At 38.5% G+C, this 27,101-nt stretch overlaps 4 protein-coding genes across 4 annotated transcripts in view; 3 read left to right on the forward strand and 1 right to left on the reverse strand.

The window, feature by feature from the left end:
* vps53 (VPS53 subunit of GARP complex) overlaps nucleotides 1-9,048 on the forward strand; it is a 27,214-nt gene extending 18,166 nt beyond the window's left edge. Inside the window, exons 14-22 of the mRNA XM_079246755.1 lie at nucleotides 973-1,215; nucleotides 3,559-3,706; nucleotides 3,796-3,878; nucleotides 3,960-4,038; nucleotides 4,161-4,309; nucleotides 4,394-4,463; nucleotides 4,578-4,715; nucleotides 8,075-8,179; nucleotides 8,320-9,048. Of these exons, the coding sequence (XP_079102881.1) occupies nucleotides 973-1,215; nucleotides 3,559-3,706; nucleotides 3,796-3,878; nucleotides 3,960-4,038; nucleotides 4,161-4,309; nucleotides 4,394-4,463; nucleotides 4,578-4,715; nucleotides 8,075-8,179; nucleotides 8,320-8,490 (1,186 nt within the window). The 3' untranslated portion in view covers nucleotides 8,491-9,048. The remainder of the gene's footprint in view (nucleotides 1-972; nucleotides 1,216-3,558; nucleotides 3,707-3,795; nucleotides 3,879-3,959; nucleotides 4,039-4,160; nucleotides 4,310-4,393; nucleotides 4,464-4,577; nucleotides 4,716-8,074; nucleotides 8,180-8,319) is intronic.
* A 638-nt stretch (nucleotides 9,049-9,686) lies between these two features.
* Nucleotides 9,687-11,798, forward strand: rflnb (refilin B). Its single transcript, XM_079246980.1, has 3 exons — nucleotides 9,687-10,063; nucleotides 10,416-10,510; nucleotides 10,628-11,798. Exons 1-3 carry the CDS (start codon nucleotides 9,863-9,865, stop codon nucleotides 10,944-10,946), a joined length of 615 nt encoding a protein of 204 aa, XP_079103106.1. The 5' UTR covers nucleotides 9,687-9,862; the 3' UTR covers nucleotides 10,947-11,798.
* Nucleotides 11,799-13,264: 1,466 nt separating this feature from the next.
* On the forward strand, nucleotides 13,265-21,130 carry dus4l (dihydrouridine synthase 4-like). The gene is made up of 14 exons (XM_079245943.1): nucleotides 13,265-13,545; nucleotides 13,672-13,793; nucleotides 13,963-14,080; nucleotides 14,311-14,433; nucleotides 14,860-15,086; nucleotides 15,202-15,465; nucleotides 16,125-16,205; nucleotides 16,943-17,039; nucleotides 17,188-17,288; nucleotides 18,201-18,348; nucleotides 18,432-18,567; nucleotides 18,683-18,785; nucleotides 19,300-19,400; nucleotides 19,879-21,130. The coding sequence occupies exons 1-14, from the start codon at nucleotides 13,451-13,453 to the stop codon at nucleotides 19,912-19,914; spliced, it is 1,752 nt and encodes a 583-aa protein (XP_079102069.1). The 5' UTR covers nucleotides 13,265-13,450; the 3' UTR covers nucleotides 19,915-21,130.
* A 1,646-nt stretch (nucleotides 21,131-22,776) lies between these two features.
* The window catches only part of LOC306760152 (solute carrier organic anion transporter family member 1C1-like), a gene marked incomplete at both ends in the record, with an annotated part of 35,776 nt that continues 31,451 nt past the window's right edge, over nucleotides 22,777-27,101 (reverse strand). Inside the window, 3 exons of the mRNA XM_079245944.1 lie at nucleotides 22,777-23,014; nucleotides 23,626-23,743; nucleotides 26,693-26,757. Of these exons, the coding sequence (XP_079102070.1) occupies nucleotides 22,777-23,014; nucleotides 23,626-23,743; nucleotides 26,693-26,757 (421 nt within the window). The remainder of the gene's footprint in view (nucleotides 23,015-23,625; nucleotides 23,744-26,692; nucleotides 26,758-27,101) is intronic.

The following is a 27,101-nucleotide window of genomic DNA, read 5'->3' on the forward strand; positions in this document are numbered from 1 at the left end:
CATGGCATACAAACCCAGATTTAGGAGCAGGTTGTATGTAAAGTTGGCACATGAATGCTTTTTCCACTGCCTACTCATCAATCAGTACTCCCTCCTCCTATTCTGCTTCACCTCCTGTCTTTCCAGACGTTGTTCCTGTATATGCTTCTGTCTCCACTGTGGCAGAAATGTTTCCCATTAGCTGCACAACCACAGACACTGAAAGAGAGCGGGAGAGGGAGGCTGAATAAGTGCTGCCACAGCAGATCTGCCGATTTTCTTTCCCACCTCTTTATTTATTTATTTCTAGTAGCCTTTCTGTTTTTTTCTGTAATTTATGTTTAGGTTTGCCTTTCTTTCAAGAGCCGTGTCTTGCCTTCTTTCTTTTCACTTTTTCTTTATTCCTGCGGTGCTGTTTTTTTAACCTCCACTTGCCCTGTTTTTTACCACCAGAATTCAGCTTTCTGTCAATCTCTCCCCTGCTTCAGTAGTGGGGATGTTTTCTTAAACTAAACACAGCTCTGAGACTACGTTGCTTGCATGCAAAACCTTTGGAGTGTTTAATGCTGTTGGGTCCAAGGAGGCAGGATTGACCTATACCGCAGCTTCACCTCATTTCAGCTCAGTCCAAAGGCCTGAAACGGGCAGAGGCCAAATCCACTTGTCCCTAGTGGGACATTACTGAAGAGAACAGTGGGATGCTTGTTTTTTGTCCTTGGCTTTAGTTCCTTAACTTGGTAGATTGGGCCACAACAACTGACTGCGGACTTGTAGACTGCAGCGCTGAGAATTTGGCACTTGGAGTATTTTTTTTTCAGTTTGTCCAACTGACTCACTGCCTGTCTGCTTGCTATTTCATCCTTTTATTTATTTATTAGGGTTAGGAACTAATAACTTTTTAATATTTTTATATAAATTGTTTGTGTCATGTCATGCCCCCTCTTGTGTTTAAACCTGTGTTGATTCGACATTGTGATTATTTGGTATCTGCAGGAACCTGGGTGAACTCATCGATCGGTTTGTGGCTGATTTCCGAGCACAAGGCCCACCCAAGGCTGGCACGGAGGAGGGTGGAGCAGTGCTGCCCAGCTGTGCTGATCTGTTTGTGTATTATAAGAAGTGTATGGTGCAGTGCTCTCAACTGAGCACTGGAGAACCCATGATTGCCCTCACAACCATCTTCCAGAAATTCCTCAGAGAATATGCTTGGAAGATCCTCTCTGGTAACCTGCCAAAGTAAGACTGGTTTCACTTTGGTTACTTAAACAATCAGTATTGTATTAATGACATTTGCAATGACAAGTTACACTCTGGAGGTGGTTTTCATTGGTAGAAAAAAACACGGAGGTCAGTTGCTGAAGGAAGTATGTAAGTTGCATAATATCTTCTGTAACTGTCAGTAGAAGCAGGCTTTTTGGCAGACGGGCTAATTTGAGGTGACAGAGAAAGCTCTGATGCTCTTTCTTTAAATGCAGTATCATTAATGGGGTTTTTTTTCTTTGAAAGACTGTTAAAAAGCATGACTCCCTTCCAGTTTGCAGCCTAGCAGCATCACTAAATAGTGTTACAGTTTGGACCAAATGCCAGTGTCAAGAGTATCAATAAACCGACTGTATATGTGATTAAAAAGATCTGTTTTTACAGATGAGAGTATGTTTATAAGTAGCCAAGCTGTTTTATATCTTCAATATGAATGATTGGCTTGTTATCGAGTGGATGGACTAAATTTTTATTTTTTGGATACATAGAATATCTGATCAGTGAGCAGCGAATAGCTGACAGTCACACCATGCTCAAAGGTGGAGTATGTAAGATTTTCAATATTTTCAAAATAAATTAACTAATAAAATAACTACAATCATAATTAGATAGTTTTTTGAACATATAGGTTCCAGTCTGTCCATGTTAAAGCCGCCTCAGGTGTGTTTAATGCATATAAATTTTTTTTTTTTTTAAGTCTTTCACAAACTGAATCTACTCGGGCTGTGACGTTATGTTTTTGTCCCGATTCGATTCGATTTGATTCGATCCGATCCCGATTTTTTTTCAGGTGCCAATTCAATTTAAATTGTGCTTCTCACAATTCTTTGATATTTATGATTTTTGTAGATTTAAAACAAAATAAATGAATGAAACCTTTTTTTACTCATCATTTTCTTTAATTTCAATTAGGAAAAAAATAACACAGTAGCCGGACCATCATTCTGCTGCTATAAAGCTCAATAAGACAAGTTAAAAGATCAGTAAATACAATAAAAATGACAAAAGTTTTATAATGGATTATTTTTATTTATTTGAAAAAAAAAAAAAAAAGGATTTTTTGTTAAAAAAAAAAAAAAAATCCATTTTAAAATTGTGAAGCAAAAAAATCCTGATTTTTTTTTTTTTTGTTGTTTTCCCCACCCCTAGAATCTACTAGATATTAAGATTAATAAATCATCTATAATCCAAAAAACTAGCATTGAAAATTGAAATTGTATAAAGCATCTAATAAAAATCTGTAACATATGCTGTTGTTTAGAAGAACAATGGTATTTCTGTGTGTTTAGCAAATGTATCCATGGTAACCATCCCATTTAAGGACTGCAACAAATGTGTGTGGGATTATCTTGTTTGCAAAAAGCCTGTCACATCACGATTGTTCATTCTGTTGCTATGCTAGTGAGACTGTTCAGAAGTTTGAAACCAACATGTGTTTCACAATGTTTTGTTGGATTAGGATGGCATGGCATGCGCGATCTGGAGTTAGTTATGCTGTGGTAAAGTCTAATATGCTACTAGAAAAAAACCATCTCTGGCTCATTGGCCACATCAGGACTCATCACTGGCTGTGGTGCATACACACATTCACACAGATGTGTACAGATATTCATGCATGCTAAATTACACATTTGGATTTCATGGCTAATATATACCATACTCTGAGCTGTAAGCAAACACTGTCATGGATGCACTTACACTCTTTTCAAGTATGTAGACTTAAAGACACGTGCCGACATCCATCCATTGTGGAGTGCAGTGAACGAGTTTCGTTCAAAGGGGCCCTCAAAAGGCTCTTGAGTATGTTGTGGTTTTACCCACATGTCTCTGTTATGGCAGTTATTAATGGATTGCTGGTTCCCACTGTTGCATCTGTTTTTACTTATGCCAATTGTGCCTCAGTTTCTGAAAATGGTCTTCTTTACCTGCTGTAGAAGATTCTCTAAAAGTCTGACAATAAAAGAGGGATCATTTTAGAAATACTCAGGAAAAACATACAAACTCTCTTTAAATTGATCACAAACACATTGTAATTTACTGTGCAACATAAAAGCATCTGTGATGCACTATGTTCCTGTGATGAGCGTATTAGTCTTTCTTTGATAGCAGCACAAAAGAAGGAAATGCATGCAGAGAGATGGTGTAACAGGAAAGTTCTCCCCTTTGCATGTAGATATTAAATATTGCCAAACAATTCCTAAATGTACATCAATTTCCATCTTGTCAAATGAAGCATTCAGACATTCACCAAATCTTTGTATTTTCCCCTCTCTTTTTTTGGTGTCATTCATCTCTGCTGTTTCGTTAATCTCTGTCCAGATCCAGCAGTAACAGCGGGGGTCTCACCATCACCAGCCTGCTGAAGGAAAAAGAAGTTTGTGAGGCGGCAAAGTTCACTGTGGACGAGCTCTGCCTTATATGTAGCATTCTTAGTACTGCAGAATACTGCCTGGCTACCACGCAACAGGCAAGTACACAGAATGCACTTATATAAAACCCATGCTGTGAATATATTTTTTTCCTGTGTACTCATGTTCTTACTTTTATGTGTTTCAGCTTGAAGAAAAGCTAAAGGAGAAAGTAGACAAAGTGCTGGTTGAGAGAATTAATTTGACTGGGGAAATGGATACATTCAGCACGTAAGTGCTGACATGTTTCTTTTTATAAACCTAACCTACTTTCACATCACCTTACTGATGTCCCTTTGATATTTTTTATAGTGTGATCTCAAACAGTATCCAGCTGCTGGTTCAAGACCTCGATGCGGCCTGCGATCCTGCTCTCACTGCCATGAGCAAGGTTAACATAGTTCCTGTACATTTCAAGTCAAACATTTGATTTTTCTCCTCCAGGTTAATGTAAGAAGATGCTGTTCCACTGCATTTCTGATAGTTTTAAAGCAATGACACTGTCTGTTTTAGATGCCGTGGCAGAGTGTGGAGCATGTGGGTGACCAGAGTCCTTATGTGACATCAATAATCATGCACATCAAACAAAATGTGCCAATCATCAGAGATAACCTTGCTTCCACACGCAAATACTTCACACAATTCTGCATCAAATTTACAAAGTAGGTCGCACACATTCATTTTTTTAAATCTTTAAACCACATATAACAGTTGTTCAAGCTAAATTTGTCTCGTTTTTTCTTTAGTTCTTTCATTCCTAAATTCATCAACCACCTGTTTAGATGTAAGCCTATCAGCATGGTGGGAGCTGAACAGGTAGGTGTAAATGTCTAGAAGTCCATTGTGAACACTGTTATATTGCTCAACATACGGTTACGCTTTAATGTCTTTTTATATTTGATGAGTTTCTGTCTTAAACTCCGCCACCAGCTCCTTCTCGATACTCACTCCTTGAAGACAGTCTTGTTGGATCTGCCCTCCATCGGCTCTCAGGTGCTCCGAAAAGCGCCTGCCAGCTACACCAAGATAGTAGTGAAAGGCATGACGCGTGCAGAGATGATACTTAAGGTGAGCAGTTACTGAAGGTCGTGCAACAGCTCTTTTCAGATATATTTTTTCCCCTGTGCTGATCTAACCTTATTTTGATTGAAACACTCAAACATGGCTTCTAAGGGCACTTGAGATTGATATAAACAGTGTACCTTTCACTAAACACTCATGATAAACAGTGTTTTAACAATGCATTCTTACCGTAATGTGAGTATGACAATAAATACAAGATGGTTAAACTTAAGAACAGTATTAGTGATACTCAGTTCTTATGAGACACTTCACATTTTATGACATTTAACTTGGTTGTCTAGATCCATGCTGCCTACTTTTTTTTTTTTTTTTTTTTTTTTTTACAACTGAGCTTCAGTTGGTGACCTTTAAAGGCTTGAAACTTTAGATAAACCCTTTTATGTAAGTGTGGCCTGAATGGGGTTTTCTTTATCTTTTCTTTGCTCTTTAACAGGTTTGATGTTGAAGGTCGGACATATCCAGTTAAACATGAGCTTTAAAGCTTGACCAAAGTAGTTGGACACAAGCAACTCCGAACTACTTTTCCTTTAATTGCTGCTGCATCGTAATACGCAACAATCGACCGAAAGAAAACACTCCTGTGAGTGTTCGCGGTTGGACTGGCAAGCCAGCTTGAAATGTTTGTCTTGAATGAGTCACTTTAGCAGATTATCCACACAGTTTGGGTTTTATTTTTGGAGAGTGAGCAGAATAGCCCTTTAATTGTGTCTTTATTCCCACTCACAATAGCACTTTATGAGCACGCTTCAGCAAAATAACCCCTCACATGAGGCGAGGAAGAAAACTGGAATGGAGTGCGACTTATTTAATGAATGAGAGACTGGCCAAACCAGGATGTGTATCCTCAAACACAGCATGTGGTTGAGACAGCGAAAAGGTGTGAGTGAGTAAATGGGTGAGCAACCATGTGTCCACGCACATCACACACGCCCAGGCAGTGCACCATGTTGCATTTTGGAAGTTGTTTATTGTGAGGAGAGCAAATTGCTGGATTCAGCCAATTGGGTTCTCCTCAAAATGACCTCACGAGACTCTAGAGGACAGTGGTATGTAGCTGCCAAAGACTAACCCCACCCTAATTAACTGTCTCAAGAGTGTAGAAAAATGCACAAGCAGTCAGAGAGCATGCATGCCTGTCCCTTAATTCCCACTGGACTCCTCTTTCTTTCCTTCCTCGTGTCAGCCTGTCTCCGTTTGCAGCATTGAGTGTGGTCTGCTGTTACTGTGCTTTTACAGAGAATACAGAGGACGGCTTGTATTGTGACCACCCCCTCCATCACCACACACCCACACACACAGAGCCGCTTTGCTCTGTTGTAGTCACTGAGTGTCTAACAAGCCCTTCTCACTATTTCATATTTGATTGTCTCTTAAGCTGCTTGCATATGAGGTTGCTCTCTATTCCATGCTGCCGGTGGCTTTGTCCCCTGGAAGAATGCCCAAAATGTACAACACACATTTCCACCCATTTGCCTCACATTAAAGAACCTTTAACATTATAGGATTATATGAAAGCTTTCACGTCAGCCTACTACTGTCTGGTTTTTTTTTGGGTTTTTTTTGACTGCCAGCTTATTCAGCTAGAATGGATCAATGTGGCTTCTGAAGACATTCAGACATGGCTAACACTGCATGAAGGCCTTTGATTGAAGTACATTACAGTGAGAGCAGGGGACACAAAAATCATTAGAAAGGCTAGACATCGTACACCAGAAGATATTGGCAGGGAAACATTGATGAAACATTGTAATTTCTCAGTAATACGCAGCTAATAATTACAACTTTATTACTCACTTCAAGTGTAGGTAAAGCTGTACTGCAATAATAACAATTAATAAGAATTAATAAAAATGATCATAATAATAAAAGTGGGATTGTGAGTTGTAGGGAGATCTCTACATCACAGGCTGCCACATGGACTGCAGTGTTTATAAGGTAGTGGGTTGCTTTTTTTCTACTGGTTAATGCTTAGCAACAGCTGTGTAAAGTAACCACATGAAATAAGCAAAAAGACAGAACCAGAACAATGTCAAAGCAAGTGTAATTGTGACCTGAAAGATGCTGAAATGGAAGCTGAGGGGGGTTTTAACCTACGTTGACAGTAAACTAGTAGTAGAAGCCCCTCGACAAATTTATGGTCATTGTCATTGTCATATCCTCTCATAATCTTTCTACAGTTATAACGGTCATGTGATTCATCTTCCGAATGAAATAATAATGTTGCTTATACCCCAAAGAGGTGTCAGGAAAAAAAGTAATCACATTGCTTTGCTTTACGGCACAGATCCCATCTCTCTGTCGGAGAATCTGCTGGGAGCGTTAAATATAAATGCATTGGGGCAGTCTGTCTGAGGCAGCCTCTCCTTGCCTGCACAGTGCCTGTGAGATGTGGCTGTTTTTTCTCTCAGCTCAGCCCACCATTGCTCCAGCTTTCTTTCCTTCCTCTTAAGTTCTCTTCTGGGGAGAATTTCAAAGGCAACCCCAATCCCCACCCTTGTTTTATCCTAAACGCTTCTCCCATTCCTCACTCCATTTCCCTCTCTACCCATTTTCATCTTTACTTACTCTCCTCCTTTCTTTTCGTTACTTCGTTTCTTTTTTTTTTAACAAGGTCCCTGCAGGCCTTTCCTTTGGCTTGCTTCCAGGACAGTTGCTAAGTAAATCACTCAATCAGCAGGACTAGTAGTAAAGCAAAGAATTCCTCACAATCCTGAGCCTCCCATGCCAGCTCTTCTCTCTGTTTCTCTGGCCTCAGATTCATTCGCTGTTACTCCATGTGCAGCTCAACTTCTGCATTTAACATTGGTGTGTAAAATATGTGCTTTTTTTTTGAGCTGGCGCTTAAGTGAGTGAATATGCATGAGAGGAGAGGTAGGGGTTCAGTCAGCCGTGCGTTAGAACTTAAAATCCCATCCAAACCTTGTTTTCCAGCCTGTCTCTATTATTGGGAGAAAAACACCAAGAGAATTCATTCCTTAAAGATTTGCTCTCCATAAGTCGTGCTGCCTCCTCTTGACTCGTGCTATTTTTTGCCCAAACTCATGCCCCTCAAAATAATTACTGTTGAAGCTAATTCTTGCCCATTTATGCATGAAGTAATTGCTGTGTAAAAAGGAGAAAAGCTCTGGGACCTAAATATACATGGAGTCATAATTATGACTTGGTTAAATACTAAAACTTCTTTGTTCTGCCAGTTTTTTTTTTTTTTTTTTTTTTTTTTTTTCCCTCAGCCCATAGTTGCGGCATGTGGTATCAGAAGATTTCTTGGGTCATCCCATGATGGTTTGTCATAGAGTAGTGATTGGGGGACTGAAAACCACATGAAACTCCAAACTTTTCTGCAGGTGGTGATGGCTCCTCATGAACCACCAGTGGTGTTTGTTGATAACTACATCAAACTCTTGGCTGATGGCAATCCTGAGACATTCCAGAAGATTCTGGATATGAAGGTAAGTTTGGTTGTTTCTAACAGCTAAAAGTTTAAACTGTAGAAAGCTGTAATTGTGTTTGTGTGTGTGTGTGTGTGTGTGTGTGTGTGTGTGTGTGTGTGTGTGTGTGTGTGTGTGTGTGTGTGTGTTTGTTTGGGCAGGGTCTGAAGCGCAGTGAACAGAGCAGCATGCTGGACCTCTTCAGACAAAGACTACCCACTCCACCCTCTGGAGCTGACAGTGGCCCCTCTCTGTCCTTCAGTGCCCCAACCCCTGAGCAAGAGTCCTCTCGAATCCGCAAACTAGAGAAACTCATCAAGAAGAGACTGTGAACGGTTTCATATCCCAGCACTGATGTTGCTGCGGTGGCCTTCTGCTATCTTTGTTACTCATCAAAGACTTCACTGTGCTCTCAGTTAAAGGGAAGAACTACGGAAAAAAGGAGAAGTTGACTGAATTTTCTGTCTGATGGTAACATGAAGCCAAGATGATGCTGGATTATGAAGAAACTTCCTTAGTGGTTAGTTGCTGTGGTAACATGCTTCTGTGATTCTCTACCTTTCTTTTCATGACACTAAAGTCTGAGCTCCTAGAAGACCAAATGTCGTGTTGTGAATCAGTTCTGCCCAGAAATCTTCTGGCTGCTTCTCACGTATCTAATCCAGATTTATTATAAGAAAGCTGATTAAGTTGTTGTTTTATATATATTGTGTGTTGAAAACAGTATATCGGTAAACTAACTGGTTCAGTTGTGGCAAGGATGTGTTGAAATATGTCATCTATATGTCTGAGATCCTGGCATTGCTTTTGTCAGCATTGGCCTAAAGTTTTCTGAAATATTCTTTATTAAATTATCTGTCTGCCCTGACAAAAAATGGTTTCTTTGTTTAGTGTGTCTATGGTTCTGCAAAGATCTCTGTGGGTGATGTAAAATAAAGCATCACTGTTTCTGGAAGAGAAAACTTGCAGTTTCTTTACAGGTTGTGCTCATTTATTTTCATAGAGGCGCCTCATTTTCCAACTCCACGTGAATCAAATAAACTCATTAGTTTACACACATTCCTGCCATCAGGTACAAGATGTTATTTTGGTTTTCTGAACGGCATGCTCCAATGATATTAAAACTTTGGCACAGATTTTCCTCTGTGCTTCCAACAAATGGGTGTGTGACGTTTTTACTTCGCACATTTTGCACAATTGCAGGAAAACTTATCAAGCTGATTGTTAACTGGGTCCACTGGAAAAGTTCCCATTGCTGCTGGCCTTGTCTCTTGTTGCCAATTATCTCCCAACCAATCAGTAACCAATAAATACTTTGAAAGGCGTTTCCTTTCCTGTGTTTGTGAACGTGAAAGCCTCCGTTGAGAGGCTGGAAGTTTGGAGAGGAGCCGCGGGGTGGTTGGCTTCCTTCATCCTTCCTGTGGCTCGTAGAGAAGCTAAGTTACCTTTTTTTTTTATTTTATTTTTTTTTAAGTGTAAATAAATGTGGCTGTAGTTTGTTGGCTTTCTGTCGAAAATCTAAAAGAAACCAGCTCAGGTTGAGGTTTTTCCGCCCTGCAGCTCTGCGTGCTGTCCGGAGGAACTTCGCAGCAACACGCAGGACTTCGCAACCAAATAAAGAACACGCGGGGCTGCAAGCTGGAAACGTTTCTCTTTCGTAACCTGCATCTTGCTTGTTAGACTTTTGCAACGTTTTAACCAGAAATGGTTGGCAGATTGAACTTGCCAAATGTATGCGAAGGACAGCATTTGGATATGATCTGCGGCAGGGCGGATAGAGGACTTGATAGCCCGGACTCGGGTCTACCACCGAGCCCGAGCCCCAGTGCCTGGCTGCAGCCTGGAGGTACCGAGAAAGCCGGCGGTGTGAGTCCGGTATCTGAGGACGAAGGAAGGGGCTCTCTGGTAAGTTGTCTACTGCAACTTTTCACAAGTCTGTTTTATACATTAGCGGAGGTAAAATGTTCGAGACTGCTTTGTCCAACGCATTTCACAGCTCTGCTGCATTTAGTTGCCTCGCACGCGGGAAGTTGCGTTGGGTTCCTGTTGCACGCCAGACTGAACATGTGTGGTTTTACTGCATCTCCTAAAAATAAATCAGTTTTGAGCTAGTTCGTTCTTGGGGGGGAGGAAAAAAAAGTGCTTGAACTTGTGTAGCAAACCAAAATGCATCAAATCGGTACGAAAGTGGGCCATTAAACTTACAGATATGTTGACTTATTTTATTGAAAATATATGTATAACATCTGCATTGCAGATTCCAGTTTCACCAGCTGGATCTCTCCCACAGCTACAGCCACTGTCCTTTGGAGAAGGAATAGCACTTGATCCATTACCTTCAAAGGAGCTGAGGTGGGTTGACTTTTATTTTGTATTGATGCTCTTTGCAGTTCCAGTTACATGTAATCTGTTCAGAGGAGGTAGAGAGCAGACTTGACTTCTGTGATTGACATTTTCTTACATTCACAGATACACGTCATCTGTGCTCTTCGATTCTGACCGTCACTTCATCCAGGATGTGGACCTGCAGCCATCAGGCCACAGCCTCAGAAACTGCAGGCAGACCATCGTGGCAGTGTCCCATAGCACCTGGCGCCACTTCAAGATACAGCTGGAGTTTGAGCCTCGTCTGTGTCCCAAACGCTTCAGGAGTACCACCATCATTTACCAGAAAAAAACTAGCACTACCTTCACCACAGAGCTGAACTACGACTGCCACCGGTTATCCAGACGTTTCCTGTCCAGTGTGGAGCTTGAAGCAACTTGCAGCAGACGGTTGGCTCAGTGAGGTTGGATGGGAAGAGATGGGACAGTCGGCAGGGGTCGTTTCCATAACCCTCATTTGTATTGTATAAGGTTGCGCTGAAGCCAGCTGGGTGTCTTCGGTGGTTCCTCCTCAAGATTAAAGACTAATTATGTGTCGGGGCTCATAAGCATAGCTGTGGACTAGATGGACTCCATTTTCTTCTCTGCATCTGCCTTCTTCCTTCTGTGTATGCTGGAGAGGTGACCTCCTCAATTTGAGACTCTTCACAAGTTGAAAGGACAATGACACCCCCCACCCCCCCTTCAGCCTTATCAAAATGTATCACTGAAACATCAACTTGATGTCCTGATTTTTTTTTTTTTTTCTTTTCTGATACTCACTCCCTTGACAGGAGAAGAGTGGAAGGAGCCTATTTAGGCCAGGAGGATGATGTTTGCCTTTGTGCTTGATGTGAACACTTAAAAGGCTAAGTCTAGTTCTTGCACTGACCTGCTGTTTGTGCGTAGCTTCCAGGTTGAGGTATTTGTCCCAAACTGTGGGCTTGAAACATCTGTGCTGGGATCCTACAGATGGTGGATGAGGATTTGACTAATTCTTGATCTATACTGTTTATATATTTATCACGTAGTCAGAGTATTTTTTTTAAATTGTTTTTACCAGATCCCTTAGCTTAAGAGTGGGTTTTTTTTTTTTTTTAAATCAGCTGATGTCACAAAAATAAGCGCATTGCTTTTTTTTTTTTTTTTTTTTTTCTCATTCTCCCCCCTCCCTTCCCTCTTTATTGAGCAGGCTACCTGGGTTTGGAATGACTTGAAATCATGTATCCTCACTGTTCTCTGTATTGAAGGTGTATCCACTTTCTTTTTTTAAATTTTAAACCACAGGGTATTTTATGTATTTGTGCACAACTTAAGACTGTACAAACCTTAAGTGTTTACACCTGCTTTTTTTTGTGTGTGTGTGTGTGTGTGTGTGTGTGTGTGTGTGTGTGTGTGTGTGTGTGTGTGTGTGTGTGTGTCTTTTTTTTTTTTTTTTTTTTTTTTTTTTTTTTTGAACGATAGATGGGTAACTTGCTGTTCATTTTCAGTTTGGAAAGCTTCCACTGGAGTTTATTGGGTAAGAAAGGGTTTGATGGTTAAAGTTACTAAAATGTTGATCAGTTGTTTGCTCACTGCGGTCCTCTTGTGGACTAACTTTGACATGCCTTGGGTCAAAAGTATTTATTCTTTTTGAGATTTTTAGGATCTGAGATTTTTAGCAGCTCGTTAGTGTTTTGTTTTTTTTTTTTTTTAAATGTAGATTGCTTTTCAATTGTAAATAAAGATCACATATACAAAATTGTTTTGATGTGGATATTAATAAAAAAAAAAAAAAAAAAAAAAAATGGAATAGCTTACAAAAACCTTAGCAAGCCTTTTCTATAGTAGCAAAAATAATTTAATGTAGAGGAAATGTATAGATCCTATCCTAATATAGAGGGGGGGGGGGGGGAATTTGAAACATTTCACATCACACAGTCAAATCCACGCAGGGATTCCCTTCCAGGAACTGAATTTTAGGTAAGTGGAACTTTGCTACGTCCATCCTTCTTGTATAGTGCTGGTATATTAAATTTTGCGGCATTATCATGGTTTGATTTTGACCGAAGTAGGCTATCCACTTTAATCAAACTGGTTTTCCTGTTATGGCGTTACATTGCCCTCTAGTGGCTACAAAGCGAAGGTGCAAAAGCGAAAAGGCTTTTCTTAGAACAGGATATTCTCATGCATGACATCTAAAAAGGGTTATAAGCTTCAAGATACATTTACTGATTAAGCTAATGTACAGTTCACACTATAATGCATATCTCATCCGTTACACGTATGTCTGAATTTTTTTTTTTTTTAAACATGTACGTTGTAGATAATTCTTTAGATAAATTTGTGCAGATTTTAATTAAGTATATTTAACTACAATAAAACCTTTAAGGTTTAATTTGTATGTACGCGGGCAATATTTATGCATTTATGTCTATATAACAGCTGTCATATTTCTCAGTCATAATCCGAAACATGATCTGCGTATCTGTTTTTCAAGACATTAACGATTCCCACAGAACCTGAAGGCAGCATAACGACGCGTCAACGTGACGAGTATTTAATACGTTTTAAAGAAATAAACGAATAGAAAATAAAATAAAAACGCAGGCCAGTTATGTTTGAAAATGGGTGTTTTATTTATTTTTTTAAATCTTTTAATATGTATAACATATCGTTTTCTATGACGTAAAGGTTCGGAGGTCAAAACACGCCCACGTTTCCTGTGAGCGTGCTAAGCAGAAGCATTCAAAGTGTACCGGTAGTTGTTCCGAGCTTCGTGTGCTCTTTGTAGTCATTTTTATAGAAGAATGCTGTTTTATAATGTACAGAAAGATTTGCTAAGGTTTTAAAATACTAATGTAAATGATAGATGAAAGGCATCATTATTTAGGAAGTCTTGCGGGAGTTTTCACATAGTTAGCTTGAGGCTAACTTGTAAAACTAAAAATGAAAACTGCCAGCGGCAACACCGGCAGCATCATGGACATGTTTGAAAAGGGAAAGGTGCTAAAGTTTTGTGCCCCAATGGTTCGATATTCAAAGTAAGTCAAACCTGGCTTCTTTTACTGATTGCTACTATGGCTTTCCCCCCTGCCGTTTCTTATTGTTTCTTATTAACATGTATACCATTTATTGCGAAGGTACTGAAGCAAAGTCTCTGTCAACAGGTTGGCGTTTCGGTCTTTGGTTAGGAAGTACAATTGTGACATCTGCTTCACCCCAATGATAGTTGCTGCTGACTTCATGCGATCTGTCAAAGCCAGAGACAGTGAATTTACCACCAATGAAAGTGAGTCCTGCTGGGTTCTTGCTGTCATTTTTACTGGCTAGCAGCTGCTTGTGCACATTCACCCCCAGATAAAATTATATGAATGGGATTGACTACACATGATACTGTCCTGCCATAACTTGGTGACATGATGATATAAAAAGAATTGATTGTCATTGTTCTTCTGCAGGTGATCGGCCACTGATCGTACAGTTTGCTGCCCATGATGCCCAGACCCTGGCTGATGCAGCCTGTGTCGTGGCACCTTTTTCAGATGGTGTTGACCTGAACTGTGGATGTCCTCAGAGGTACAATTATGAACATATGGCTGATTAGTTTTTTTCTCAGGGTTAATATAACAATTTAATGAATTATTTGAGTGATCATACATATTTAATGATCAGGGGTTTTGATTCCTGTTGTTTTTGTTATTAATTAATAGTTCCCAGGATGGATTATCACACACCGATTTGTTAAAACATGTACCTTCATAACAGATCTGCAAATGTCTGATTGGCTTATTTTGGTGTGTTTACAGATGGGCTATGTCAGCTGGGTATGGTGCATGTCTAATCAATAAGCCTGAACTTGTTAAAGACATGGTCAGACATGTCAGAAACCAAGTGGACAATCCAAACTACACAGCTTCCATCAAGATAAGGTAAAACATGTTACCAAATTGTCTAAACCATATTGATAAAGTGATATTTGGTATTTATCTGTGTTGGTTTGTAAGTAACATTGCAGAACAGAAATGGCAAACTAGGTTTCACATTGTTTTGGGTTAGGCATCCATTGTGTAGTTTTTTTTAAACAGAATGGTATTTAATTTGCAGTCAGAAAAATTATGTACTGGTACATTAAAAGGATATGGTATCAATATTATTTTATATTGACATGTTTATATTGGGAGTTGATTACAGTTGATAAAATCCCAGCATTATAAAATGAAGATTATGTTTTTTATTTTAAAAGTCCTTATCATGAGTATAATCAAACTGTGAAAGAGGAAAAAAAAAAAAGAAAAATATGGATGAATTGACTTGTTATAAGGATTGTAATTTTAAAGAAATAACATCTCACACAGGATTCACAAGGACTTGAAGCAGACAGTGGATCTGTGTCAAAAGGCTGAATCAGCAGGTGTATCATGGATAACAGTCCATGGCCGTACAACAGAAGAGCGCCACCAGCCGGTTCATTATGATGCCATAAAGACAATAAAAGACAGTGTATCTATCCCTGTCATTGCCAATGGGGACATAAAGTACCTTCGTGATGTGGAGTCCACCTACCAGCTAACTGGTGTTGATGGTATGTTTGTATAAAAAAAGTGTCTTTTTGAAAAGCTGCACCATTAAAAAATGATTAAATGTAAAAAAAATTTTCTTAAGCCTAATCACTACTTTGTTTCTGATTTTCTCTTTAGGTGTAATGGCTGCACGGGGATTACTTGCTAACCCTGCCATGTTTGCTGGATATGAGGATACTCCTTTGGAGTGTATATGGGACTGGGTAGACATCTCCATATCACAGGGCACACCATTCACATGCTTCCACCACCATCTTATCTACATGCTGGAGAGGGTTAGCTCCCAGCCTGAAAGAAAGGTGTTCAATTCTTTGTCAAGCACCTCAGCTGTAATAGATTACCTCCAGAATACATACGGATCAGTACACAATCTTGGAACATGAACGCATTTAAGTGTCAAAATTTGTTTTTTTTTTATATCTTTGTTGTTTGTTTTTATATCAAATAAAACATGACATCTATATATTTGTATTGCCTAATTTGATATTTATAATTTAAGTCGTAAGTTTGATCATGTACATAACTTAGTAAAGCATATTCATATTTAGTTGAAGCACTGTTGAAGTGCAGCAATGGTAATGCAACAGTTTGTTTTGTATAGTAGTAATATATATATATATATATATATATATATATATATATATATATATATATATATACATATATATATATATATATATATATATATATATATATATATATATATATATATATATATATATATATATATATATATATATATATTCTATTATTTTAGCACAATACCAGTAGTATACCCAAAGACAGATTTTTGTGAATTTAGTTTTTATCTTAGCCTTCAAAATAAAACTGTTGGTTAAACTGATTATTATGGAATCTGCTGTTAGTGTTGTTGCCAATAACATAAATAATATGTCGTTTTCTGAAAGCAAAAATGTAACAAATGAAATACATTTAACTAATGTTAAGTCACGATGTGACCGTTAAAATTCCGAATAGGCTCAATTTACTTTTATTTTGAATGATTGAACCGGAAGTCATTCTAGCGGGGTTTATCTGAGCCGCTGAAACAGGAAGAGACGAGCAGGAAGAAAAACTTTGTGAACTTACTTCCTTTCAGTCAGCATTTGGACGATTTGTCGGTAAGTTACAACTTTTCATGGCCGAATTGTTGCATCAGTTGTGCTTTATAGTGATGATAAGTTTAATTGCGAAAAATATGGTAGTTGAACGTTGGCACTGGCCAAAATAATTGATGTTGAAAGTGGACTGGGGATAACAGCTAAGTGACCAATCGACGATCTCTTTTATTTTCATATATTTTTTTGTTGCGCTAGCAATATAACCTAGAACAACGTTTGCAAACTGAAAACTGGGATCGTAAATACAGAACACGCGCTGCTTAATTCGCCATGCTTCACAGCGGGTGCACGTCATTTACCACAGAGCCAGGTGTTGTGGCGAAATGAGCACCCCTGTCGTAAAAAGCACTCTCCCAGTCAGAAATACGAGGGGGAGCATATTATGGCAGAAGAGGATGCTAGATTAACTACCCTCTTGGTAAATCTATTCACATGATCACAGACTTCCAGTCAGAAATATTAAGCCACAATTATCTAAGATCTAAATAAAAGACCTAAACATTAATCCGAGACTGTTAAATCTGTTTTTTTTTTTTTTTTTTTTTTTTTTTTTTTTTTTTTTTTTTTTTTTTTTTTGCCAAGTGAACGGTCTGGTAGTAGGTATTTTAAGTTATTTTAAAATTCTTAAAGGTAGGATTGCACGAGTGTTTAGTTGGCCTGATGAAGACAAGGTCTTGGCGGTGCTTCTCATGTACGCTTATTCTGTAAAGTTTATGTCTATATCTGCTTGCCTAAAGGAAACATGACGTTGCAGTGGACTGCTGTGGCACTATTTCTCTACGCAGAGATTGCCGTCATTGTCATCCTCTGCATACCCTTCATCTCAGCCAAGAGGTAACAGTAGCTCGTACTTGTGTGTTTATTAACAGAGAAAGATGCACATTGCCAAATGATCAAACTGTAGTGTTGGTTCAGCAAAAGATTGCTGTAATTCAAATGTTATATGCTACACAGTCCATGTTAAGTGCATTTCATATTGCAGGTGGCAGAGTATTTTCAAGCTGAGCATCTGGGACTGTGTTGCCAGGTTCTGGAATAAAGTCTTTCTCACCATGATTATAATACTTATTGTTCTCTTCCTTGGTAAGATTAAAATAATTTAACTCTGTTTTCTCATGCTGTGTCCATTAACTGCAAAATTTGCATCAGTTTATAACTAAGGCTCCAACCATCCAAACCAGGGGTGTCCAAAGTCTGTTCTCGATGCAGGTTTTTGTTGGGGTTTTTTTTTTTTTTTTGGTGTATTTCTGCTTCGTCACACCTGAGTCAAATTAAATGGATCTAACAGCCTATGAAGTTGTTCATAATAACTTATTAATTTGAGTCAGGTGTGTCTGAGCATGGAGACATCAAAAACCTGGAGGACTGTGGCACTCGAGGACCAGAGCTGGATGCCCCTGATCTGAATCCTTTATTTGCCAATTTACATTCCCATGGTAACACCAGTGCAGCAAAAAAGAAAATTAATTTGTTTAACCATATTGATAACTCTTTCATGTGTTAGTTGAAGGGAATTAGATAAGAGTCACTGCACTTGAAGCACTCTACACAAAGGTATAGTTTTAATATACTGAATGGTCCTTGAGAACTGTTATCCTGCAACTTTTAGATGCATCCCTTCTCCAACAGATATGAATCAAATGAATGGCTCGTAACCAGGCATCTGCTAGTTGAATGGCACACAGACGAGGGAATTCAGCCATTTGACTGAGGTGTATTTATAAGGCGATATGTGTAAAAGTTGCAGGATAGTAAATCTCAAGGATCAGACTTGGGCTCCCGCGTCATATGGAATATTTATGTAAATGCTCCTTGTTTTGAATGTGGATCGAATAGTGCTTTATCAATAATATGTGGTGCAAGATGTGTCACATAAAAGTAATGAAATATTCTCATACTTTCGTTCTGTCAGCAAAACATATCTGTACACAGAGCAATTGTACTGAGAAATTTGTTTATTCAGTTTTCCTGTTTGCGGATCATTTCTTTCTTTAGATGCTGTGCGTGAGGTGAGGAAGTACTCAGGTAAAGAAATTGGCACAGATGCCAAGCTGCAGCCAAACATGTTCGATCACCTGCATATGAAGCTATTTAGGGCCCAGAGAAACCTCTACATCTCTGGCTTTGCCGTCTTCCTCTGGCTGTGAGTATATGCCTGTTCGTATACCACAACACAATGTCTCTTCTTTCATCCAGGACATCTTCTAACACCTATTATTTCTGCAGTGTTATGAAGAGATTGATTACTTTAATTAATCAGCTGGCATCCGTGTCTGGAACAACAGCTGCTATTCAAGCCCAGGCTGAAAATGCTAACAAGACAGCTGAGAAGTACATGAAGGACAATGAGTTACTGAAACAGGTAAGCGTTCTTTACATTGCACTCTGCATATGAAAACATTGCATGATATACATGATTTGCACACATCTAAAACTGCATATATGTACTTAACATTCATATGAATTCATATCTTCAGACTCTGATGGAAGCAAAGGGGGATAAGGCGACTGCAGAGGGCATGGAGCTTTTAAGGAAAGATGTGGGAAAACTGAAAGAAGAACTCAAGACCTCTGGAGATGGTTGGTTTTTATATACATGTAAACACTGACTGGCATAGTTCTGCACGTCTTGAGATAGAAAAAGCACTTTGAGATACCCTTAACCCAACCTTCATGTTCTCCAGTAAGGATATCATCTGTTTTTATGAATGGTGTTGTTCTGTTGGCTCGTAAATCAACCTTCATCTTGCACTGGATTGGCTGTGGCTGATTCTGAAGTAGCTGGAATAAAAATCTCAAACCATTATTCTCAATTAAAAAGAGGGCTGCATGCTTCCGTTTGACCCGGCAACGTCTCTATCTCAACTGGAGGACAGATTGATGATTGGACTGGTGCTGCTTGAGTAATATCTGCATTCCCATCCTGAACCTGTTACTTCCAGTACTTGTCCTCAGATTAGCAGATCAAAATGAATGGATGGGTGATTTTTATGTTCTTATCACAGGAAAACTTATTCTACAGTCACATGTTGCAGGTTAACATAGGCATAGTATATTTTGGTGATGTGATATATATGTTTTTTTTCCCCTGTAGCCCTGAAGGAGTCCCAGTCAGAGGCAGAGGTAATGAAGAAGCAGATGGATGGTCTTGCCAGGGAGTATGACAGGCTGCTGAAGGAACATCAGGAGCTTCAGGTAAACTGTCATAGAAAGAGATAGTGACTTGCTCATATAAATGTACTATACACATAGTACACAAAATCCCTCGGCTGCAAAAACAGCAGACACTTTCATATGTAAAGCTTCTTTCACAAACCTTTTATTCTAGAAATTGAGTGATGACCTTTTGTTGCGAATCAGTGTCAAAGAGCTGGGTTGGGAGTTCAATTCCAGGCTTCCCCTGACTATGTGCCAAAGTGTCCTTGTGTGAACGGTGGAAAAGGCTTATTCTCACATTGAAGATGTCAGTGGCCACCATCTCATTCACTTTGGTGTTGCAATATGTCATAATATTCATCCTAAATTCTGAGTCCTTTGCTTTGCTAAGCTGGAAGGTTAATGATTTTTTTTTTAAACACAATAGCATTTCTTCATATAAACATCTGATTCATTTATGGAGCCTCGTGTGTTATACAGCGACTGATGTGTATTCTCCACATCCTTGTTCTTTCAGAATCGTCAAGACAGTGGAAACAAAAAGGACGACTAAATATTTCTAATGGTTGCTGCATCTGATCCAAATTCCAAGAAAGCCATCGCAACACATTTGTCACGTTTATAGAGCACTCTGTCATTGTTTATACCATCACGTCTGCATTGGATTCTCAGAAGTCCAGACTCCTGCCTTTTAGCAGTAATGGCTTTAAATCAGTGGAAATGTTTGGGTAGCAGCCTGGGTTAAGTGAAATAAGTGATATTTCATGGTTCCCTGTGTCTAACTAAGAGGATTGCTTTTTCAAGTGAATACAATCAACAGATTAATTGTGCAGAATAACAGGAGAGAGTTTGGTTCATGACTCAGGTGTGATCACAGAATGCTTACTGTGTTGAACAACAGACAAAAATAATGGGTGTTTTCTGGTTTATGGTGTTTTAGCCGTGTGCATACTGTAGCATGCAACATTCTACATGCTACAGTAAGGAGAGCTACAGCAATTCCTTACTGCAGCAAACGGTTATGTTTTTATACATTAAGGAGCTACATCAATATTTATGTACTATGCAGGGATGCCATGTGCACCTAATTTTAGCTTAACTCCAGAAGGTAAACTCATTGTATGCATGTGAGGCTTTACAGAGGAAGTTTGCATGTAGAGCTGCACTTTGAGAAATCACCTTCACACTTTTTTGTTGGAATTGTGCAAATGTACTTTTATATAATTGTAATGAACGGTAACAGATGGGTGTCACACATGCACTGTTTCTTTAGGTTTTCTGTCTAATTTGCACCTGCAGATGCTGAAGACATCCTGCCATAAAGATATAAATAAAACAGAATGTGAGGAGGGAAAGCTTATATAAATCTTTGACTTAATAGTGGAAAAATCTAGATTTATCTAGAATGGAACAGTCTCTTATTGGGTTGTTAGTTCTTATTTGTCCGTATACTTTTATAATTCCTGCACTTCGCTTCACAATATTTTTGTTAGTATTCTGAGTTTGTTGTTAAAAAGGAATGTAAGAGTTTTGTAGTATTTCCATTTGTTAGACTAGTCTGTGTCAGTGGGAGAGCAGTAGAGATTGTATTTACATGTTAAATTTTTTTTTTTTTTTTCTGTGGTAGTGTTTTCTTTTTTGGCTAATAACACTTTGGATCAGAAAAAAACAAGTGTTTTTGAGTTGTGTTCCTTTATTTCTGTTGGCAAGAAAATGGACTGAAGTGCCTTTTTAGCTGGTTATGAAAAATGTTTTTCAATAAAGATCACTTTGATTATCTTGTTACTTTGATTATCTTCATTTGAAAAATTGAATTCACACATCAGTATGACATTAGGTATGTGTAATTAGTAAAACCAAAAACATCATTTGATCAGATATCAATTCTTTTATTTTTATGCTTTGCATTTGAGATTTCTTAAAAAACTTTTACAAAAAAAAAAAAAAAAAAAATCAAAGAAATACAGTAACAACCTGGTTTTTTTAATGAAGGAAATGTCTGACATTAAGCAAGATTTGTTTCCTGGATTATTTGTTTCTTCCAAAATGGGTATGTGCCTGGTACTGAAGCTGAGTGTGATGGTCCTTTTATTAGTCCCACATTGGGCAAATTCCAGTGAGGACTGAAGAGATAAATGGTTAAAACACAGGGAAACAACTTCATATCTACAATGGCTGAAATAAACCTATATTTAACTTGGACTAAAAAAAAAAAAAAAAAAATCAACATTCTGCACTACGTATATCTAGTGTAGTACAGATAAATTATATAAAATTACTTGGTGTGAAAATGTTCTTAATTTTTAATATTTTGCATTCAGATAAAAAAGATTAAAATTTTTGTCTTCCATCGTAACAAACCTCATAATAACCAGTTCTCTTACTACTTAGAACACAGACTTTCCTGACAAATGCCTTTTGAAAGTGTGTGGCAAGGCCTAGACTGGTTTTCTGAGGCCTGTACTACAAGCTGGATTTTCTCTTAAATGATCACGCAGCACTGACCAAACTCTTTGATTGAAACGAAAACCTTTACTTTAGCAAGCATACCAAATTTCACATAGAGAACCACAAGACGGAAACTTCAATACAATCAGACCAAACCATGAGCTTTAAGTAAAATACTTTTAAAAAAAAAAAAAAGTCAATTAGAGATTAAAAATGTTCCCCTGCATGAAAGACTTGCAGCCTGAAATTCATAAAGAATGAAACACGATTCAAATGTCTATGTTCAAATTCTATCAGCAGGACTGTAGCACACAGTTAAGAGGTAACTGTTGTCGGAACGAGGCACATGCTGCAGACTGTACATCACATCAAAAACTGACAAGTCCTCTAAAAAGTTACTCTAGTACATGTATTACATGTGGCATGTATTTCCTTAACACCATGATTAAACTTTACTTTAAAGGATTGACCTTCCTCTTTTTGTTGTTGTTGTTGTGTGTTGTGCCTCTGAATTAAGGCCACTTTACCTCTTCTCTGCAGCAACACTGGTGGCAGCAAAACCTTCAATTTAAAGTACAATCCTACAGAAGCGATTCATTAATGCTGGTGTTGATCATTATACTGTTTTGCAGTAGTATGCACCGTCACGTTTCTTGTCTGATCTCTGCACCAGAATTGAAGCTGAAAAAAAATGTCTTTTGTTTTTAAGCAAAAACAACGGCATGTACATTCAAGAAATATATCTTTTATATCAAATTTCTGTCATATTTGCAACACATACACACATTCGATAGTACAAATATAGATTTCATGCTTTACATGAGATGATTGGACACATGATTCCCTGCTAATGTTATTTGTATGCGAGTGTGTGTGCATATCACTCGTTTTACACTTTGGCTGTAAAAGTGTGAGTGCTCAGCACATGTAGAGGAGACAAGAAGAGGAATCAGCCCTGCTGGATGCGTCACAGCCGGGTGTTTCTATCTGTGCCGATGTCTGTTGCGTGTGTTGGTTGGTTTGAATTTGAAATCATAAACTCTTCCGTCCTGAGTGCCTCGAGTTCAGTTCCACCGTTGGTCAGCACTCCGTGCATGGCGCTTCTTTCCTCCTCCTTTAACTGTCGACTGAGCAGGATGAAACCTGGTATGCAAATAATAAATGAAATGGTCCTCAGGCTTAGAGTCAGGCCCAGGTATGCTATCCTGAGAGAGAGAAGCAAGAGAAATAATTTGTATTTATTTCTGACATTCTGACAGTTTATGTTGACCTGACATTTGACAAAGTAAAGGAGAAGTGAAAAGAAAGGACAAATTGAAAATACATGAGAAAACTAAAAAAAATTTCCATCCTCAGCAAGGTGGATAGTAGTTTCAGTCTCAAGGGGTGGTAGTAGTAAAGGAGGAGTAAATAATGAGGGAAGATATATCCGCAAAAAAATCCTCAAGGAAAAAAGTTACACTTTGAGTTTAAAGCTTTCAAGTTGAAATAAAATAAAATACTTTAAAAGACTGATGGACTTTGTTTTTTGGACTGAAACTATCAGTAAGGCTACATCTGAGATCAACACCACACTCTTGAGCTGGAATACAACTGGAAATTTATACATGCTGGTAGCTAAACAGCAGTTAGCTTCCTTGTATCACTTTGTGTTTATTAGCAGGTCTAATTCATTGTAGTTGGCAAGAGAGTAAGAATGTGATTTAATAGAGTTCATAGGTGCACATAATAGACAAAGATAATAAGTTTGGGGACAAAAGAAATTATGACCACAATTAATCCACAAAGTTTAGGCGCTATGCATGTTAAGTTCTACCTGTAGGCAGTGGTATTGTAGATTCTACAGGCTCCTAACCCCCCACATCTCTTCTGACCCCATTTCAGACATGTAGTGTCAATGATTGCTCCAAAGTAGATGGGTGCTGGGATTCCAGCTGCAGGATAACAAACACAACACACAGTATTTTTACAATTAAGCAATTCACAAAAGCAGTTACAATAAACATTTAGGTTGTACACTGACATTTTGCTTTCTATTGGGTAAATAAAAAAGGTCTTCGTGTAGATCTCACAACTCATCACATACTGACATTTCAACAGGAATCCACTCCATCGACTGGAGAGTTTGCCAGGATGCTGACATAGGAAATGTAGGTGTAGTTTCCTCCAATAAATTATGTTTGATATGTTTTTGACTGCTTAACTATGACTCTTTTCTGATCTCAAAATAGGAATGGAGGAAAACATGAATGAATGAAAAACAAAAGAAAAAACTTACACTGTTAATGTTGGGGTGAAAGAGAAGTCCAGTATTTGTCAGACTTGTCCCTTCACTCTCAACAATAGAGGTACAAGATAAGGACATTTCTGTACCTATAGGTACAGTTTAAAGAAATGTTCTCTCAAAAGTACAATGCTGTGTCTTTAAGAGACCAGAATCACACCTTCAGAGTATGAAAAAGAGTTCAAAGTGACATAAAGTACAAATTTGTACCATTTTAACCATAAGGGTACCTGCAGCATTGAAAAATGTTTGTCATGACAAAAACTATCATTAGCAGCAGTGCTATGATTTTAATTAAAAAAAAAAAAAAAAAATGTAAAAAGTCGCCTCAAACTATACTATACTATAATAGACCAGAACTGAAGGGTACAGAAATGTCTCTCAAAAGAGTACACCCCCAGCAACAAGCATTTGTACCTTTTTAGGTACAAGCTGGTACCTCTATTTTTGAGCGTGTTCCTTAAATCATTCATGCATCCATCTTTTTCCCACTGCTTATCCAAGGCCTGCTTGTGGGGGCAGTAGCTTAAGCAGAGAAACCCAAACTTTTCTTTCCCAGACACCATCTTCCAACTCATCAGGGGGAATTCCTTGATGTTTCCAGAGCAGTGGAGAGACATATGCTTGTCATGGTTTGCTGTTTGAGTCTGTGCAGGTTGCCATGGGGACTCGAGGCGGAGATTCAATTACAACCACCTGGAGCTCGTCTTCCTGATTGATTATCCTGCTATTTAAGGACAAACTGGAGCTCCAGTCTTAGCCAGATTGTCTCTCTTTTCTGCATGGTAATCAGGCCAGTTCAGTAATTACCTTGTGGCTCATAGCTAGAGTTTTCATGTTGTCATTCTTTGCCCCCTCAGCACATCAAGATCATCATAGTTGTCTCCCTGGATCGGGATCCGTTTCGTTGACCAAACTTCACCTACTGCTGATGCCTGCCTGCTCGCCCTGCCTCAAACTCAGACCAACCACCACAACCAGAAACCACATCCCAGCGACCTCCACTCATCGAAATTCCAGTTATCTAAGAAAGCTCTTCCTGGACCAGACCAACAGGATCAGAGTAACTAAATAAATACTTCATTCACCCCTCCCTCTGTGCATTCTGCTTTTGGGTCCACCCCTCCACCCCGGTCTTCGACCGTGACAATGCTCTCCAGCTCCTCATCATAATTCTATAAAAGCACTCACACACTTTTAGGAAGACCTCAATTTCAACTGCTTTTATCTGAGTATGCAGAAATTAAAATACCTGACATGATGTTAAACTATTCATTTTAATTCAAACATTGATAAACATCCAGGATACATGTCTCTGAGAGAAGATCATGAGGTCACAAGTAAGAACTCAAAACGGAATACCTCATTGTGTACTTAGGAGTTTCAGTGCTCCTGATTTTCTTACACAGTAATAAAAGCTGGACATCTCTTTATTACCCATGGGGTTGTCTGTCCCGCAGCCCACTGGCTTGCAATATTCACACCACAAGATGCCATTAGACCAGGTTTTTTAACATCGTGGCATGGAGTGCTTTCCAGTTTCCCATGTTCAGCTTGTCATTTTTGCTTTAAGACTGCTCATATTGATCCAGAAGCAGGATGCGTAGGATCATCATCACCTGATTCTTCTTCCTGACATGGTTCCTCCTCACCCTGACTCTCAGCTTTCTCAAGATCAAAATCTTCAACACTGGGTGTTTATCTGACTTTCATTGGTGACTCATCTTTATTGTTCCTGTCTGTTCTTCTGAAAAAGTAATTTTTCTGTAAATTATCACTTTGACAAAAAAAAGGCTGTTTTTTAAAGTGTTTTTCTCTTTTTTACTTAAGTACCCATCAAGATAATTGATATTTAAATCATGTTGAAGATGTTGCAGGCAATGATAAAAATGTGTGAATTTCATTGGTTTAATATATTGATTGTCCTGTTCCTGGGCCATCTCTTAAAAGTACGTGAACCAATTGTTGAAAAACAACCCAGTGCAATAAATCAAATGCACCACACCCCATAGCAACCGTCGTGTTTCAGAAGCAGACGTCCATGCACAGTGAAATGCCCAGCCCTTAGCTCATCAGCACTTTCTTTTCAGAACTTTTCTTTGTAGTTAAACTTGGAAAAATGCAGTAAACACAACTACTTATTCTCATAGCAGCTGAATAAGTTAAAAGAACATTTTAAACATAGTAGTTATAGGCTGGATACTGCTGATGAATCTATTTTCTGACCCAGAGTGCTGCTACTAGTTGTGAATGAGGGCATATTAGCATGCAGCCACTCCCATCTTCCTGCACTGCGAACAGCTACTGACCCCAGACTGTACCAGTGGTAGGTGCCTACATCGGTTTACTTTCCCCTCTATGTGATAATGCACGACCAGATACATAATTAGTAAATATTCAAATAAAGAGCAGCTGCTTTTGGGTCAGAAAGTGACGATATAAAGTTTTTAAAAATCTGATACAAAAGACTGCATCAAGCATAAAGCTTGTATCAAGCTGTCAATCACAAAGATTCAGATTTAGAATAAGGAAAACATATTAAAAAACCCTGAAACACTTGAACATGATCACGATTGGATGGACTTGGATGGAAACTTACCAAGTGTACGTGTAGCCAAAGCATGGAAACCCAGAGCCAGTGATTTCAGCTGTGGTTTGATGCACCTGCACAAATAACAATTAAGGCTCAGTTTTATTTTACTGTTGATTTGTTTTTAAGATATATTATTAAAAACATCCTCAGTTCACTCAAATCTCTTTCTCACTCTTTTAACTATTAAGTTATATAACAACAAAGAAAATAATAATTTACGATAAAAGGTGTATTTTTTTCAATCCAAGTCCTCAGTAACCACTACCCTGTATGTTCTTTCTCCAACACACCTGATTCAGATGTGTGAATGGTATACATATATGTATGTGTGTGTATATATATATATACATATATATATATATATATATATATATATATATATAGAGAGAGAGAGAGAGAGAGAGAGAGAGAGAGA

The sequence above is a fragment of the Telmatherina bonti genome (genome assembly GCF_933228915.1).
Source record: "Telmatherina bonti genome assembly, chromosome: 9".
Lineage (NCBI taxonomy): Eukaryota > Metazoa > Chordata > Actinopteri > Atheriniformes > Telmatherinidae > Telmatherina > Telmatherina bonti.